General features: G+C 49.9%; 1 protein-coding gene across 4 annotated transcripts in view; it reads right to left on the bottom strand.

Moving 5' to 3' along the window:
* Window positions 1–18,087, bottom strand: part of cacna1ha (calcium channel, voltage-dependent, T type, alpha 1H subunit a) — an 806,165-nt gene that overhangs the window by 64,664 nt on the left and 723,414 nt on the right. For all 4 annotated transcript variants that reach the window (XM_038819421.1, XM_038819419.1, XM_038819420.1 and 1 more), the window contains one exon: window positions 6,387–6,520. In XM_038819421.1, coding sequence (XP_038675349.1) covers window positions 6,387–6,520 — 134 coding nt within the window. The remainder of the gene's footprint in view (window positions 1–6,386; window positions 6,521–18,087) is intronic.

The following is an 18,087-nucleotide window of genomic DNA, read 5'->3' as shown; positions in this document are numbered from 1 at the left end:
TACTTAACAAAAAATTGCCCCAGGGACCGGGCATTAAATTCTAAACAAAATCAAGCCTTGAGCAGGAGCCATCCAATGTGCGACGTCCTTCTATATGCCGCCACCAGAAGTCTTGGGGCAGCACTTTTCTGACGAGTGCACTGAGGAGTGCCAACACCTGGTGTGCCACTGATTGAGCTTGGTCACACCCTTTCCATTGATGCGTTAGCTGGGTACTGAGGGTTTCCAGAGGGGTGGATTGGGTGGGCTCCCAAATGACCAGAGGCTCTGTGAACATTTACAGGACACAGTGAGCAGTCAGCAGAGTGGGCAGCCAGGGACTTGTAACTTGTACCGAATGGTTGCTTTTAAAACAAATACAGCAGTAATGGTGGTCAGTGGTTGGCCACCCCGATCTCGAGGGGGTAACCTGAATTCACTGATATGTCAGCAAGTCCCTCACCGCTACCCCGGCCCTGGCAGCCGCCCTTCACCGAGTGCTATGATTTTTAACAACTTTTCAAACTTTGCTTACCTTCTCTCTTTCCCTCAGCAGCCATGGTGCCCAGTCCCTGTTTATAAATACCCAGAAATGATATGTAAATGCATGGAAATGTTGGTTTTCCACGCCACGTTGGCACGGGGTGCAAATCCCATTGCTCCCAGCAGCGGGGCTGTGAAGCATAGATTTTGTTCGACGCTGGGCACGAAAGCCAATTTTCAGCAGACACCCGATTCTCCACCTGATTGCGATTCGTGTTTCCAGCGTCACGTGGCGGAGGATCCAAGCCAATTTTTAAAAATACCAATAAGTTGGTTGCATGCATTTTTGGCTGTCCACCTGGGTGAAATATATCTCCTGAGATGAAAATCAGGTGGGAAGGACACACATCAGGCAGATCTTCCATTTTCACTGGATGCTTCACTCGCTGCCTGGAAATCGCGAGACACCCAGTCGGACTCTTCGGAGGAAGGCCCATCATATAATCTGTCCATCAGGCACTTAAGAGGACAGTGGCGGGCCTTCTACCTGGCTGTGGACCCCGTGATATGACATCCTGCTTGCCTAGAGATGGCCAACCAGGCCTGCTCTGCAGTGCCATGAAGGAAGCTGCGGTAGTTTCTGGAACCCCCCCTGGAGTCCCAGGATTGCTGGGTGTTCCAGGAAAAAGGTACATGCTGCTGGGGGGAAAGGGCGGGGGGGAGGGGGAGGGGGAGGTCTTGGGGAGAGGGGATCCATAAGGTCCAATTTGCTATGTAAGGATCCCAAGTGGAGGTGGGTAGGAAGGTGGACCATAGGCTTCCCTGCCCAGAACTTACTCCGAGTGGAGGCAGGAAGGTCTCGGGTATCAGTCCCTACCAAATTATCAAGCCTCCCACCTCCTCCCTTGCATTCTGCAGGGGCAGAAGATTCCTCCTGTACTTTATGCAGCCCACCTGACTTTCCTCATATTTACATGTGTTGGGTTCCAGCATGACCGTGGAAGCTTCTGCACCAACAGTTTCTCCCTGGCACGGAAATATTTTTTCTCCAGGCTGTACTGATTGTTGTGTTTGGTGTTCAATGTCTAGCAAGGAATCTACTAAACAAGTTGTGACTTGTCCAAACCAGGATCTTCATTCAATCAGACATGGTAAGATGTGTTACGGAGCAAATTATCATGGAATTTCTCTGTACTCCTCTGGAACTATGCCTAGTGCACATCAGTCCTCTTGTACGTGTTATAACCATCTGCTGATGGCCAGATGTGCCTCCACTTATATTGAAATGCCTTGTCACATGACCACCGTCTTGAGACTGTATGGTGAGCCTGTACTGCCACCTGCTGGTTGGAGGTCGCAACACCAGCCATCTATGAGATCGCTTCCAGGCATATCACCACACTGGTAAAAATCAACCCCATTATTTTCCATATGTCCACTTTCGTCTCTGAAATTTTATCAGTGCTGGGACATGAGTATAAAGTAAACACCAATTCTCAATGAATCCTTAGGAGTACAATCAGGATCAAGATCTCCCAGGTCTGGTACACATTTTTCATAAACTGGATAAATCTATACTGATCTGAAAAAAAACTGTTCACTGACAGAACAGCACCATTATTGGACCAACATAGCATTTTCATTCCCAGCCAAGGTCATCTTAGTCTTGCAGCCTTATTGAATAGGACAGTCAATTTAGTGCCTGCTAGTGTCAAATTAAACTGCAGCATCTTATGTTTCCAAAAGGAATGAGTTGACACTGCTCAAACCTCATTTTAAATTAGGCACCTCGCAGGCTGAATAAAAGATTTTCATTGCATCAATCTGAGATAGATTTAAACAGAAAGGTTAAGGGACAAATTGATTTAATTTACAACGTATTGTTCAAAATGTTGTTATTTTTACAGATAAATGAGCACGGCGACCTTCCCAAAAGGGAAGAAAGTCCCCAAGCAAGCACATTTAGCCTCGTGTGTTCCCGGCACTCACAGTGCTGCGAAACACACGGCTATTCAACGCAACACATGTTGAGTAAGGGGCCTGAACGGGGAACGCGCAGCCGAGGCCGCACACAGCCCCGTTTTTTACAACGGGGAGCTCCACATTCCTTGCTAGACATTGAACACCAAACACAACAATCAGTACAGCCTGGAGAAAAATTATGTCCGTGCCAGGGAGAAACTGTTGGTGCAGAAGCTTCCAAGGTCATGTTGACGTCCAGATCACTGAAGCCCTCAAAAGAACCCTGACCTCCCCCAGCTGAAACACAATATGGGAGGGTCCCCGGCCCTCCACAATGTGGAGCACCGGAGCTCATCGCAGATCGGGTTGTCATCATCCTCCGTCCCATGGACCAACCCCCCCTGTTACTGGCAACCCAGAGCACACATCCTGTAGTGCGAAGATATGTATCACGGAGGGAGTTGCAGGCATGGGTGGCCGGGGTGTGTGTGTGGAGGGAGGTGGTTTGGGGTTGACTCCGGTGTCCATGCCCCTGGCCAGTTCCCCCCCCCAGTCGGTGAACCTGGAGGTGAATCAGAGCATCCCATGTGCGTTGGCCCTGGCGCACACGTCATGCGGCCTCCCGCGCCTGACTGGATCGCATGTCCCGCCCATCTCCCACCCGCCCCCCCCCACCACATCCTCCTCGTCGGACGAGGCCTGGTGTTCCTCCTCCTCCTCCAGTACATCACCCCCTGCTGGGCGATGTTGTGGAGGACGCAGCAGGCCATCACGATGGGGGCGACCCTCTCAGCATCATACTGGAGCGCCCTTCCATAACCGCATCTTCAGGAGGCTGAAGCATTGCTCGATCTCTCTCCTGGTCGCTGCACAGACTTTGTTGTACCGGGTCTCCGCGTTGATCTGTGGCCTCCAGACAGGCGTCATCGGCCACGATCGCAGTGTATAACCCCTATCACCCGGGAGCCAACCCCCCAGCCAGGGAGAGCGTCTCGAACATGTCAGGAATCGTCGAGTGTGCAATGATGAAGGCGCCGTGCACACTGCCCGGGTATTGGCATAGACTTGTATGATAAGCAGCTGAATGTCACATTATCAGCTGCGCGTTCATTGAGTAGAACCCCTTTCGATTGGTGTAGAGCGGCCTGTTATCTGCAGGTGCACATAGGGGGCATGCATCCGTCGAATCACCCTGGATCCGGGGCAGGTGTGCCATCATCTGGCATATATGTCGCACTGTCTCTCTGCTCAGTTGGAGTCTTCACGGCATGCCCAGTCAGCAGTTCTTGAATGACAGGCAGTGCCGGTACAACGAGGCCTCACGCGACACCTCCTGGCACTCCTCCCTAGCCTATTGGGCAACTGCCTCTCCCAACCTGGGCAGCTACCACCTGTCCCTCTGCGGCACACTCTGCTGCTGCACGCTCCACGATCCACTGCTGCACGCTTTACTGCTTTAGCTTCCTCCTCGAGCAGCACCTACTCGAACAGCCGCAGGGCATCCCCTAGGGCTGCGCCGACTAGCAGGAAGGCCACCATTGCTGGCTGAATTCCAATATCCATTGTCAGCAGGGTGAGAAAGGGTGACATGTTAGCATAGTGCAGATTCTTGTGTCCAACCAGGTCCACTGGGCTATATGGTGGCCCTAGTTGGCACTGTGGACTCTGCCCCAGCATGACTGCACCCCCTCATCTCCACAACCCTGGCCCTGTCGATGGCCAGCACTGTGGGGGCCTTTCCCGTGCCTGATGCCAGGCGTATCGTCAGCTGCCACTGCCCTCACCAGGCATTGCCTTCTTCCAGACCCTGGCATCAGACAGAAGATAGTCTGAATACCCGCATAGCCACACCAAAACGCGATTCTCCGTCACCTCGACAGCGGGGTCAATGTGTACTGGAACGCACGTGCGGTAAACACCATTTATTTATCACTACCGGGCCTGAACCGGTATTCTAACCACGGCCCCATAGGGGCTACTATGGGTGTTGACCTAGGTGGACTGTCAGTGGGTGTCGGCCAGGTTGGGGGAGGGGGGGTGGCGGAGGGTGGGGTGCGGGGGTGGGGGTGCCCATATGGCCGATGTCACTGTGCAGAATCACGGTCCAAGGTGTGTGGTCAGTGGATGTGCAGCAAGATAGCAGTAGTAATGGCAGTCCGTGCCTGGGCACTGCCCAAGTCCCGTAGGAGGTTACCCTGCCACTTGGCCTGTTCTCATACCCCCTCCCCGCCAGGGCCTCCCCACTTGCCTGCAGCCCGCAGTTGCTCCTCTCCATGTTTTATCTGCTCTCTCTCCCCCTCAGCAAAGACCACAACCAGTTTTCATGATTTTTTGAAAGCACAAGTGAACCACGTCGTCTGGAACTCCGGCCCAGCGGAGGCCCTGGAGAATATCGGGTCGGGCCCGCTAGTGATATATAAATGGTGTTTACTGTACGTGCGTTCCTGTACGCATTGACCCCAACTGTCGAGGGTGGCGGAGAATCGCGATTTGGCGTCAGATCAGCACACCGCTGCAATTTTGGCGTCGGAACCTATTTTCCCCCCCAATCACTTTCACAATTGTAGCGTTGGCAAATGGAGAATCCTGCTCAAGGCTTTTAAAATAATGTTGGATATAAGGTTTATTTCCTCTGTAAAAACGAATAAACCCCTCGTGCCTACAACTGGTTCATTATCGTCAACCTTCCTCCAATTGCTTTGTCACTTAAAGTGAGTTGACTTGATTTATTGTCACATGTACCGAAGTACAGTGAAAAGTATTTTTCTGCGGCCAGGGGAATGTACACAGTATGTACATAATAGACAAAAAAGAATAATCAACAGAGAACATTGACAAATGGTAATTTGGCAAACAGTGATTGGTTACAATGCGGAACAAGGGGCCAAACAAAGCAAATACATGAGCAAGAGCAGCATTGGACATCGTGAATAGTGTTCTTACAGGGAACAGATCAGTCCATGGGAAAGTCGTTGAGGAGTCTAGTAGCTGTGGGGAAGAAGCTGTTCCTGTGTCTGGATATGCGAGTCTTCAGACTTTCTTCTGTCTGATGCAAGGGTCTGGAAGAAGGCAACGCCTGGGTTGGAGGAGTCTCTGAGTCTCTGTCCTGAGACAGCGGGAGGTGTGGACAGAATAAATGTGCGGGTGGCAAGCTTGTGTGATGCATTGGGCTGAGTTCACCACACTCTGCAGTTCCTTGCGATCTTGGGCCAAGCAGTTGCCATACCAACCTGTGATGCAGCCGGATAGGATGCTCTCTATGGCACATCTGTAGAAGCTTGTGAGAGTCGATGCAGACATGCTAAATTTCTTATACCTTCCGCAGGAAGTGGAGACGTTGTTGGGCTTTCTTGACTGTTGCACAAACATGAGTGGACCAGGGCAGACTGTTGGTGATGGTGACCCCCCAGGAACTTAAAGCTATCGACCATCTCTACTTCAGGTCCATTGATGCAGGCGGGAGTCTATGCCTTGCTAGGCTTCCTGAAGTCGATGATCAGTTCCTTGGTCTTTCAAACATTTAGAGAGAGGTTGTTTTCGGTACACCATGCAACCAAGTGATTTATCTCCCAGAGCCAAAGATTCATTGCAAACTGGCACCAGCAAGAGAACTACTGTCAAACACAATTCGGAACCAAAACCTGATAGAAACTGGAGATGATGGAAACCAAATGAACTTTAGCAAATAACAATCCCAGAGAGTAATGCAGAGACTGCCATGTGACCCTAATATGCAGCTCTCATTAGAAATATCATTTGTACTGCATTGGGTTATTCATAATAATGGACAGGCATCCGTTATTCCTTATGCGATGCACTATTGCTGATACTATGGGTGATCAGTAAAGTGCAAATAGAAAAAAGATACGTAAATGCATTTAATTACAAAAGCACTTTAAGTTTTCCATAGCTTTTAACAATCAAGAGAATTTTAAATTTATGCTAATAGAGGACAATATTACCTCTTGCAATTCGTAACACCCTCATGATGCGAATGATAGTAGGGTTAATAGGGAGTGAGGCATTCATTTCAATTTCTTCCAAGGTAATTCCCATTATTGAGAGAAGCACAATAGCCAGATCCAGTTGGTTCCACCTGAAAAAGAGTAATCGGATTTGCACTTGTAAAGTCCCAAACCTGTAATTAGTGAGAGTGTATGGGCAATATCATGGGTGGCATCACATCATCCATTAATGTTTTCAACTTAATTTATGCCGTGCATTTTGAAACAAATGTAAACTGCTCTTGCTGCAAGTTATTCTGTGAACACAGCACCCACTTTAAGCCTTTTAACAACAAAAAAATCTTCAGGATTCAACAAAATGCTCACCAGGTGGGAGCAGTTTGCTAACTTTTTTTTTAAATTGAGAAGTGTCGTCACGTCTGTTTGATACTCAGCAAATGGAATCCACATCGGCCATGTGTAATTCACCAGCACATTTTTTTCTTCCAAAAGGACTCCTCTTTGCAGTTAACAAGGGGAGTGTTTCTTTCACTCTAACACGTCTGACAACCATGGGTGATAATTCACAGGAAACGTTTTACAGGCTAAATGCCTGCTATCAGTGTAAATATAGAAGCAACTTTTATGACAAACTGACACATTAAAATTAGACGCAAAGTAGTACCACTCTTTTTTGGAGTCCCCAACCAACACTGGGAATTCTACGTACAATATTCACGAATGGCAAGTCTGTTTCAGGAAATCAAAGTTAGTAGAGCAAAAGAGGAAATGATTGCAAATTGAGGAAAGATGTTGGGCAAGATCGATTGGCCACATCGCGCTCGAAGGGGAGCATGGCACGGCCGAAACCTCCCGCAGGCTTCCCAGGAGCCACTACACCTCGCAGGATCTACCCTAGTCCCACCAGGCGTCGAGATCAGGAATCCGGCCACAATAGGCAAGACCAAGCCACGCTCACGTAAGTAGGTTATCTTATCAAATATACTTCAGGGAAAAAAAACTTTTTCAACAATATGCTGCATTTACACACCAGTGAATCTTCAAGAGCACAATGTCAAATGCCACGCTACCATTTATTAAACCAAACTGAAGGGAATAGTATATTTTAATTATGAGCAGTCTTAATTTTTTAGGAGCAGCACAGTGGTTAGCAATGCTGCTTCACAGCGCTGAGGACCCGGTTTCAATACCAGCCCCGGGTCACTGTCCGTGTGAAGTTTGCACATTCTCTTCGTGTCTCCGTGGGTCTCACCCCCACAATCCAAAGATGTGCATTGGCCACGCAAAATTGCCCCTAAACTGGAAAAATAATTGGATGCTCTAAATTTATTTGAAAAAAGTCTTAATTTTTTTAATATGGTTTTGGAATGAAACATTGTTGCCCATTTTTAATGACCTCCTGATCTCTCACTGCGCAGAAGAGGTCCGACGAACAGAGCCCCTCAGTGCACAAATCTGGCCTATGTGTGGCCTCGGCTATGCATTCCCTGCTGAGGCCCTTTATCTAACGCGGGTGGCGTCTTATAGCAATGTGTTTCTCAGCGCTGCGAAAATTCTGAGCAATTCCCGGCCGAGCAGACATTCCAACCACTGGAGGTAAAGTTAATGCCAAACAGCCTGACAGCTGGAGCTGTTTTTAAGAAATCCACTTTCCACTCCCACCAAGATGACTCACAGAAGACCTTCCCCCCTGAGGTCAGAGGTCAGTGATGGACCCACAGCTTCATGCCAATGAGGAGTGGAGGGACACCCTCTTCCCCAGCATGGGTTGCAAACTCAAGCCTGCCCTCCTGAACATGCCTGGGAGGTGGGGGTAGAGGCGGTCAGTGGTACTAGTCACTCCAGGAGGGCATAGCGTATGATCCAGAGAGGTGGGGGTCACTGGTGAGTCCTCTGCTCTGAGAGGGCCAGAGAACCAGGAAGGGTTCAAAAGGCCGCTCTGCAGGTTGCCTCTGGTTGAGGTGGGCTCTGCTGATCGCCTGCTTCCTCTGAAATGGGGTGGAACTTCTGAGGAGTGCCAATACCTGGTGGGCTCCAGATTGAGCTTGGCCCTTGATGATGCAGCTGGGGTATGAGGGTGTCCAGAAGGGCAGCCTGGGTGGACTCCGAGTTGACCAGAGGCCTTCTAAGCATTTAAAGGACACACGCAGCATTCAGCAGTGTGAGCAGCCAGGAGCCTGCATGCAGCACCAAAGGGGTACTTCTAAAAAACTGCAGCAATGGCAGTCTGAGCCAGACCACCCTGATCCCGAGGGAGACACCCCGAGTCCACGGACTTGGCACCAAGTCACTACCTGCTCATGTCCCCGGCCCGGGAAGCCATCCCTCAGCAAGCCCAACAGTGTTCAATGTTTTTTCACTGGTTTTTAGCATCCCGCCCCGTTAGCTATGATGCCCAGTCCACTGTCTCACTCTAATATGCAGATTTGCCAGAAAGTGATCCCACCCAGAATTGGCGTGATTCATATCACAATGTCTTGCTACATTGTGTTAGATCTCGTGAGGTGTGACGAGCCAGGTAGATCCAGAAGTGGGAACTCCCAGCATCTATCGATTGCGTTGGGCCGTGCTGCTTTTCTGAAGTGTGGACTAAACAGGTGAGAAACTCCCCAGGGCCCAAAAAAGTGATGAAGGGCAGAATTTACTGGTTGTTCACGCCGGCGGGATATTCCAGTCCCACAGATGGTGCACTGCTTACCCGGTGACGAGGGGTGACAACAGCAGCACCAGAAAATCCCGCTGGCGGGCTGCCTTTGCTGCTGAAAAACACGCGGCGGGTTGGTCAGTAAATCCTGCCCTAAGTGTTGTAGTTGGCGGTGGGAAAGTCACCGGCAAAGCAGCGGTAAACTCTCAGCAAAACCTGCCACAAATGACACTTAGAAACTTTACAAATAACATTATGTACAATTATAATGGTCAGAATTTTAAAGTAAATATTTCTGATACTTTAAGTTGGTGTGCCAGCATTCCAGGCCACTGACTAGTAGGTTGCAGCTCATCTCTCCCATAAATAGTTTCTGATTTCATGAAGGCCATAGGGTGATGAGGTCTTTCTTAAGTGATCAGGGACAGGTATGTTTGTCTGGGATTGATGCTCAAACTGGGAGACCCAACATGAGATAAAAGGAACAAATTAAAAATTACTTTTAACAAAGTTGCAATTGTGAATCAGGTGCAAAGATGAAGCCTATTTAAAGCCTATTTAATTATTTCTTCATTGGTTCATAACTAGATTAAGAAGTATACCTTCTTCAATTTAATGTCTCCTCCAAATCAGAAAATTATCATATTAAATAGTAGTTAATTATAATACACCATTTGCAAAGTCTTAAAGTTAAGTGTTTAATAGAACTATATATTGATCACTGCATTGTTGATTCTGAATTTATGGAATTAAGACCATGTTCATTGTAGCTTGTTTGCATTCAAGGTTATAGTATACAAGAAATCAATATTCAAACTGATTCTGGAAGGCTAGTGATGGGAGATGAGGAAATGGCTGGAGAACTTAATAAGTACTTTGCGTCTGTCTTCACAGTGGAAGACATGAGTAATATCCCAAAAATTATAAAGGGTCAGGGGGCTGAGTTGAGTATGGTTGCCATTACAAAAGAGATGGTGCTAAAAAAGCTAAAAGGTCTTAAAATTGACAAATCTCCTGGCCCCGATGGGCTACATCCTAGAGTTCTGAGGGAGGTGGCTGAAGAAATAGCGGAAGCGTTGGTTGAGATCTTTCAAAAATCACTGGAGTCAGGGAAAGTCCCGGACGATTGGAAGATCGCTGTTGTAACCCCCTTGTTCAAGAAAGGATCAAGACAAAAGATGGAAAATTATAGGCCAATTAGCCTAACCTCGGTTGTTGGTAAAATTCTAGAATCGATCGTTAAGGATGAGATTTCTAATTTCTTGGAAGAGCAGGGTCGGATTAGAACAAGTCAACATGGATTTAGTAAGGGGAGGTCGTGCCTGACGAACCTGTTAGAATTCTTTGAGGAGGTGACAAGTAGGTTAGACCAGGGAAACCCAGTGGATGTGGTCTATCTGGATTTCCAAAAGGCCTTTGATAAGGTGCCACACAGGAGGCTGCTGAGTAAGGTGAGGGCCCATGGTGTTCGAGGTGAGCTACTGGCATGGGTTGAGGATTGGCTGTCTGACAGAAGGCAGAGAGTGGGATAAAAGGTTCTTTTTCGGAATGGCAGCCGGTGACCAGCGGTGTCCCACAGGGTTCAGTGTTGGGGCCGCAGCTGTTCGCCATATATATTAATGATCTGGATGAAGGGACTGGGGGCATTCTAGCGAAGTTTGCTGATGATACGAAGTTAGGTGGTCAGGCAGGTAGTGCTGAGGAAGTGGGGAGGCTGCAGAAGGATCTAGACAGTTTGGGAGAGTGGTGCAGGAAATGGCTGATGCATTTCAACGTGAGAAAATGTGAGGTCTTGCACTTTGGAAAAAAGAATCCAAGCATAGACTACTTTCTAAACGGTGAGAAAATTCATAATGCCAAAGTACAAAGGGATCTGGGAGTGCTAGTCGAGGATTCCCTAAAGGTAAACATGCAGGTTGAATCCGTGATTAAGAAAGCGAATGCTATGTTGTCATTTATCTCAAGAGGGTTGGAATATAAAAGCAGCGATGTGCTACTGAGCCTTTATAAGGCTCTGGTTAGGCCCCATTTGGAGTACTGTGTCCAGTTTTGGGCCCCACATCTCAGGAAGGACATACTGGCACTGGAGCGTGTCCAGCGGAGATTCACACGGATGATCCCTGGAATGGCGGGTCTAGCATATGAGGAACGGCTGGCGTTCCTGGGATTGTATTCATTGGAGTTCAGAAGGTTAAGGGGAGATCTAATAGAAACTTACAAGATAATACATGGCTTAGAAAGGATGGACGCAAAGAAACTGTTTCCGTTAGGCGAGGAGTCGAGGACCCGTGGGCACAGCCTTAGAATTAGAGGGGGTAAATTCAAAACAGAAATGCGGAGACATTTCTTCAGCCAGAGAGTGGTGGGCCTGTGGAATTCATTGCCGCAGAGTGCAGTGGAGGCCGGGACGCTAAATGGCTTCAAGGCAGAGATAGATAAATTCTTGATGTCGCGAGGAATTAAGGGCTATGGGGAGAATGCTGGGAGGTGGAGTTGAAATGCCCATCAGCCATGATTGAATGGCGGAGTGGACTCGATGGGCCGAATGGCCTTACTTCCACTCCTATGTCTTATGGTCTTATGGTCTTAATATATGAATTTATTTTAATATTAGCAACGAACAATGGTCCTATACTCATTTTATCCCAAATTATCTTTAATTACAATAAAAAGGAATGTTCTATGGAACTATTGTGCACTGCTGGAAGGAGACCCATCTCAGTAAAATATTGACAAAGCTGCATTCTGAAGGCATAAATCTCGGCAACACAGCACATGAAACTTGTTCAGATTTCTAGTTGTCAATCAATCCTAAGTCACAGTTACATTGAAATGAAAATCGCTTATTGTCACAAGTAGGCTTCAAATGAAGTTACTGTGAAAAGCCCCTAGTCGCCACATTCCGGCACCTGTTCAGGGAGGCTGGTACGGGAATTGAACCGTGCTGCTGGCCTGCCTTGGTCTGCTTTCAAAGCCAACGATTTAGCTCTGTGCTAAATCAGCCCCATTGTGTGGAACTCTTCATTAAAAACTATTTTCACACAATTTAAGTGATATTTCAGATTTTTAATATTCAGGAACTTGATTTGTGCTGTAGAATTATTTTAAGGTCAATTCTTGTTTGGTCTAATCAATGGCGTACAACACGAAGGAAAGCATCCCAGGAATTTTCCCTTCAGATGGTGGTGACCCAGGCGCTGTAGAATGTATTTCTACAGGGATTAGTCCACAGTGATGGGATAGAGAAAAAAATAAATTGTTAGTTAAATAGTTCATGTGAAGCTGGTTGTCAATATATAATATATATTTCATATACAATGTAACTTTGAGTGCAGAATCCATTTCCGAATAATCTACAATAAACATGACTTAATTCCATAAATTTAGGTCAACAATGTTTAAGTTTAAGACAAAGCAAATGGTTCCAGTTATGCACACCTTCACTAAATGTATTCTGTACAAGAAGTTAAGGGGAAAAGAAACAAATATAAAATGATATTTTCCCAAAAAATACTTGGTTGGATTTAATCAATTTGTAGCAACCTGCGGATGTTGGTGCCTTTCTTTGTTAACTTTGTTCTTTCCTTCTGAGATTTCACAAGCTGTTACAAAGATTTTATGGAGGTCACGCTTGGTATGTCCACGGGTCAAGATATTATTAAGATTATCTGAGTAAATAGATCCTTTGTAACCGAGGGCTCTATTTTGTAGTTAGTTATTGAGTCAGAAATAGAGCTTACCTTCCAAGTTACTGACCAGAAGGGATGAAATAATACTGAATAATATTGTAGCTCTCCTTTCTGTGCTATTGAATCAATGTCATTGCGCTGAACTTTGCTCGAGCAGAAAGATGCAGCATATGGTATTACTTAGATATTTTTCTGCCCCTTCAGCTCAACAAACATTTGCACTGTAATTTGGTGGCAGTCTGAGTTGCTAGTGGTTTAGCTCAGTGGGCTATACAGCTGGTCTGTGATGCAGAACAAGGCCAGCAGCGCGGGTTCAATTTCCGTAGCAGCTTATCCGAAAAGGCGCCAGAATGTGGCAACCAGGGGCTTTTCACAGTAACATCAGACTTGTGACAATAAAAGCTTATTATTAATATTATAGTGGTGTAGCAAGGAGAACAGGCCAACATGGACCTTATTGCACAGTAGCACCAACAGTATATTTCTTCAACCAAAGATATTTAAGGCTTGAGAATTGTTAGAATCCTGGACGAGAACCCAACTATTTGCAAATTGTAAAATTGTGAGGAAATATTACTGCACCACAGGAGTGATAACACTGACCCACAGGTATCTTTTATGTTAAAATAAACTTTAATTTAAACACAGAAGTAACCACATTAACAACCGAGAAATAGCTTTAGACTTTACAGTTAACAGTTCTTAAGTGAAAGAAGAAATGTTAACTTTCTTCCTAAATCTGTCATTATATTCCAATTAAGCAAACCAATTTAAGTTCAAATACCACTCACGAATAAAGCTTTTTTTTAATAAACATTTTATTGATGTATTTTTGGTATAGTAACAACAAAATAGGCAATATACATGAAACCGTAAACATAGTGCAAAAGCCGTTTACCTTTTGTACAGGTCCCACCCTTATTACACCCCCCCCCCCCCCCCCCCCCCCCACCCACCCCCATCTGCTGACGATTAATTTTCCGCAAAGAAGTGGACAAACGGTTGCCACCTACGGGTGAACCCTAACAGTGAACCTCTCCATACAGAGAAAGCTAGCCCTGTCCGATAGCCAGGTCTCCGACTTGGGGGGCTTTGAGTCTCTCCATGCCAATAGTATCCGTCTCCGGGCTACCAAGGAAGCAAAGGCCAGAACGTCTGCCTCTTTCTCCTCTTGGATTCCCAGATCCTCCGACACCCCAAATATCGCCACCCCCGGACTCAGCGCCACCCTTGTTTTTAGAACCTTGGACATGACGTCCGCAAGCCCCTGCCAAAATCCCCTAAGCTTTGGACATGTCCAAAACATGTGGACATGGTTCGCCGGACCTCCCGCACATTTTGCACACCTGTCCTCCACCCCAAAGAATCTGCTCATCCGGGCCACTGTCATGTGAGCCTGGTAAACAACCTTAAATTGTATCAGGCTGAGCCTGGCACATGTTGCGGACGCGTTGAATCCACTCAATGCGTCTGCCCATAGACCATCCTCTATCTCACCTCCCAGCTCCTTCTCCCACTTGTGCTTCAGCTCCTCGGTCTGCGTCTCCTCCGACCCCATAAGCTCCTTATAGATGTCAGAGATGCTCCCTTCTCCTACCCACACTCTGGAAATTACCGTGTCCTGAAACCCCCTCAGCGGTAGGAGTGGGAAGGTTGACACCTGTTTACACATACCTGAATTTGTTTCCCCTCGCCGCCCAAACTTTTCCTCCAACGCCCTCATACTCGGAAAGCTCCCCTCTATGAACACATCCCCCATCCTCTCAATCCCCGCTCTCCGTCATAACCGGAACCCCCATCCAAAGTCCCCGGGGCAAACCTGTGATTATCACAAATTGGGGCCCAGACCGATGCTCCCACTGCTCCCACATGCCGCCTCCACTGGCCTCAAACTCACAGGGCTGGAGGGAACGCCAGAGGCGCAGTTACCAATGTCCCCAGACTGGTGCCCTTACAAGAAGCCGCCTCCACTCGCACCCATGCCGCCCCTCCCCCACCACCCACTTCCTGATCATGGCTATGTCAGCCGCCCAGTAATAATTGCTCAAATTTGGCAGCGCCAGCCCGGCCTCTCCCCGACTCCGCTCAAGCATTACCTTCCTTGGGCGGGATTCTCCGACCCCACGCAGGGTCGGAGAATCGGCCGGCAGCGGCGTTATTCCCGCTCCCGCAGGGTTTTTAAATCTCTGACCGGCCAAAAACCGGCGCTGTGCAAATCCCGCCGGCAGCCTCTGAAAACAGCTGGCGCCGGCGGGATGTCATTATATTTTTAGTTTCCACAAATCTCCGGCCTGGATGGGCCGAAGTCCCGCCGACGTGGCCACGGGTCACGTCGGCGAAAATCACCGTTGCTTTAAAACGTCGTCAACCATTGAGGGGGGTACCCACACCCCCCTCCCTCTGAAGGCCGGTACCCACACCCCCCCCCCTCCTTCCTCCTCCCCCCTTCCTTCCTCCTCCCCCCTTCCTTCCTCATTAGTGGGGGGGGGGGGGGTGCGGCGTTATTGGGGGGTGGGGGTGCGGCGTTGGAGGGGGGTAGGGGTGGTGAAGGGGGGGGTTGGGGTAGGGGCAGCGGCGTGCAGAGAGGGGGAGCGACGGATGCCCGGGGCCAACGCACCGTCGCCCCCCCTCTGCACGCCGCTGCCCCTACCCCAACCCCCTCCCCTCACCACCCCTACCCCCTTCACCACCCCTACCCCACTCCAACGCCGCACCCCCCCCCACTAACGGAGGAAGGAAGGGGGGGAGGAGGAAGGAAGGGGGGAGGGAGGAAGGAGGGGGGTGGGGAGGAGGAAGGAGGGGGGGGGGGAAGGAAGGGGGGAGGAGGAGAGAGGGGGGGGTGTGTGGGTACCGGCGTTGAGGGGGGGGACCCGGCGATGAGGGGGGCGGGGGACCCGGCGTTGAGAGGGGGGTGTTGCGGCGTTGCGAGAGATGGGGGGGCGGCGTTGGAGGGGGGTAGGGGGGGCGGCGTTGGAGGGGGGTAGGGGGGGCGGCGTTGGAGGGGGGTAGGGTGGTGGGGAGGGGGGTAGGGGCGTTGGAGGGGTGGTGAGGGGGGGTGGTTGGGGTAGGGGGTAGCAGCGTACAGAGGGGAGGGGGGGCGACGGTGCGTTGGCCCCGGGCATCCATCGCCCCCCCTCTCTGCACGCCGCTGCCCCCAACCCCCCCCCCCAATGCCGGGTCGCTCTTCTCTCCCCCCCACCCCCCCCCCAATGCCGGGTCGCTCTTCTCCCCCCCCCCCCCAATGCCGGGTCGCTCTTCTCCCCCCCCCCCAATGCCGGGTCGCTCTTCTCCCCCCCCCCCCCAATGCCGGGTCGCTCTTCTCCCCCCCCCCCCAATGCCGGGTCGCTCTTCTCCCCCCCCCCCCCCCCCCAATGCCGGGTCGCTCTTCTCTCCCCCCCCCCAATGCCGGGTCGCTCTTCTCCCCCCCCCAATGCTGGGTCGCTCTTCTCTCCCCCCCCAATGCCGGGTCGCTCTTCTCCCCCCACCCCACTGGGTCTCTCTCTCTCCCCACCACACAAACGCCGGGACTCGCCACTTCCGCAGCTGGAGAAACTGACGCCTATCGCGTCAGTCCGCTGCTGGCCCTTCCGGGAACGGAGATTGCCAGCTTAAAGAAGGCCCGGACGCCGGAGTCATGCACACCGCTTTTTCCCGCCGGAAATGGGCGTCACGTCAGTCCGCGGAGAATCCCGCCCCTTATCCGTGGGGTCTTGCCCGCCCAGACGAAGCCTGTGATCACCCTGTTGACCCGCTTAATAAAGGACCGCGGAATAAAAATGGGGAGACATTGAAATACAAATAGGAACCTTGGGAGGACCATCATTTTCAGCGTTTGCACCCTCACAGCCAGAGATAACGAGAGCACGTCCCATCTCCGAAAATCGACCTTAATTTGGTGCACTAGCTGGACCAGATTCAATTCATGCAGCCGGTCCCATTCCAGTGCCACCGATGCCCAGATACCTAAAACTACCCCCTACTGAAGTAAACGGCAGCTCCCCCAGTCGCCCCTCCTGTCCCCGCGCCTGAACCACAAACATCTCACTCTTATCCATGTTTAGCTTATACCCCGAAAACCGGCCGAATTCCCCTAAAGCCTTTAATGATTTCTTCCATCCCCTCTACTGGGTCCGAAACGTACAGAAACAGATCATCTGCATACAGCGAAACCCTATGCTCCACCCCCCCACCCGGACCAGTCCCCTCCAGCCCCTTGAAGCTCTCAGAGCAATTGTCAACGGCTCTATAGCCAGTGCAAACAACAGTAGGGAGAGGGGGCATCCCTGTCTCGTTCCCCGGTGCAGTCTAAAATAATCTGAAGTTGTCCTGTTCGTCCGTACACTTGCCACAGGAGTCTGATACAGTAACCTGACCCAGTCAATAAAGCCCCGCCCAAATCCAAACCGTCCCAGTACCTTCCACGGATAATCCCATTCTACTCGATCAAAAGTCTTTTCTGCATCCACTGTGATCACTACCTCAACCGCCCTACCTTCCAGGGGCATCATAATCACATTTGATAGCTTTCTTACATTGGCCACCAACTGCCTACCCTTAACACCTGTATGGTCCTTCCCAATAATGTCCGGAACACAATCCTCAATCCTGGAGAACAAGATTTTGGCCAGCAACCTGGTATCCACATTCAGCAGGGAGGTTGGCCTGTAGGACCTACACAAGTCTGGGTTCTTGTCTCGCTTAAGAATCAGCGAAATTGTTGCCTTTGACATCGTCGGGAGCAGCACCCCTCTTTCCCTTGCCTCATTGAACATCCTCAACAACACTGGCCCCAGTACCCCCGAGAACGTTTTATAAAACTCCACTGGGTACCTGTCCGGACCCGGGGCCCCCTTCGCCTTTCTCAGCTGCTCCACCGTCCTCCCTGTGGTCAGCAAGCTAAACTCCGCCTGTAACCTCCGCCATTCCCTCAGGAGCCCTGCCTCAGGGGTCTCCGCATACCTCCTATCGATCTGTAATATATCCTTTACCAGCCTGTCCGTCTCTGCCCTGTCAACCTTCTCCCTATGAGCCTGGATTGAGATCAGCTCCTCCCTTACCATGCCATCAGTGCTTCCCAAACCACCGCTGCCGAAGTTTCCCCCATGTCATTGACCTGCAGGTAGCACTGAATGCATTTCCTCAGCCGTTCGCACACCCGTTCATCCGCCAAGAGTCCCACACCAACCTCCAGTGCGGGCGCTGGTTAACGTGTTAGTGCGGGGCATGCTCTGAGATTGTAATCGCCGAATACCCCATGTCCACTACCCCAGCCAGAAAGGCCTTGCTCAAAATAAAGAAATCAATCCGGGAGTAGACTTTATGCACGTGTGAGTAGAAGGAGAACTCATTCACCCTCGGCTGCCCA

This window comes from Scyliorhinus canicula, chromosome 15 (assembly GCF_902713615.1).
Source record: "Scyliorhinus canicula chromosome 15, sScyCan1.1, whole genome shotgun sequence".
Taxonomy (NCBI): domain Eukaryota; kingdom Metazoa; phylum Chordata; class Chondrichthyes; order Carcharhiniformes; family Scyliorhinidae; genus Scyliorhinus; species Scyliorhinus canicula.
This window is presented reverse-complemented; position numbering and strand designations above follow the sequence as displayed.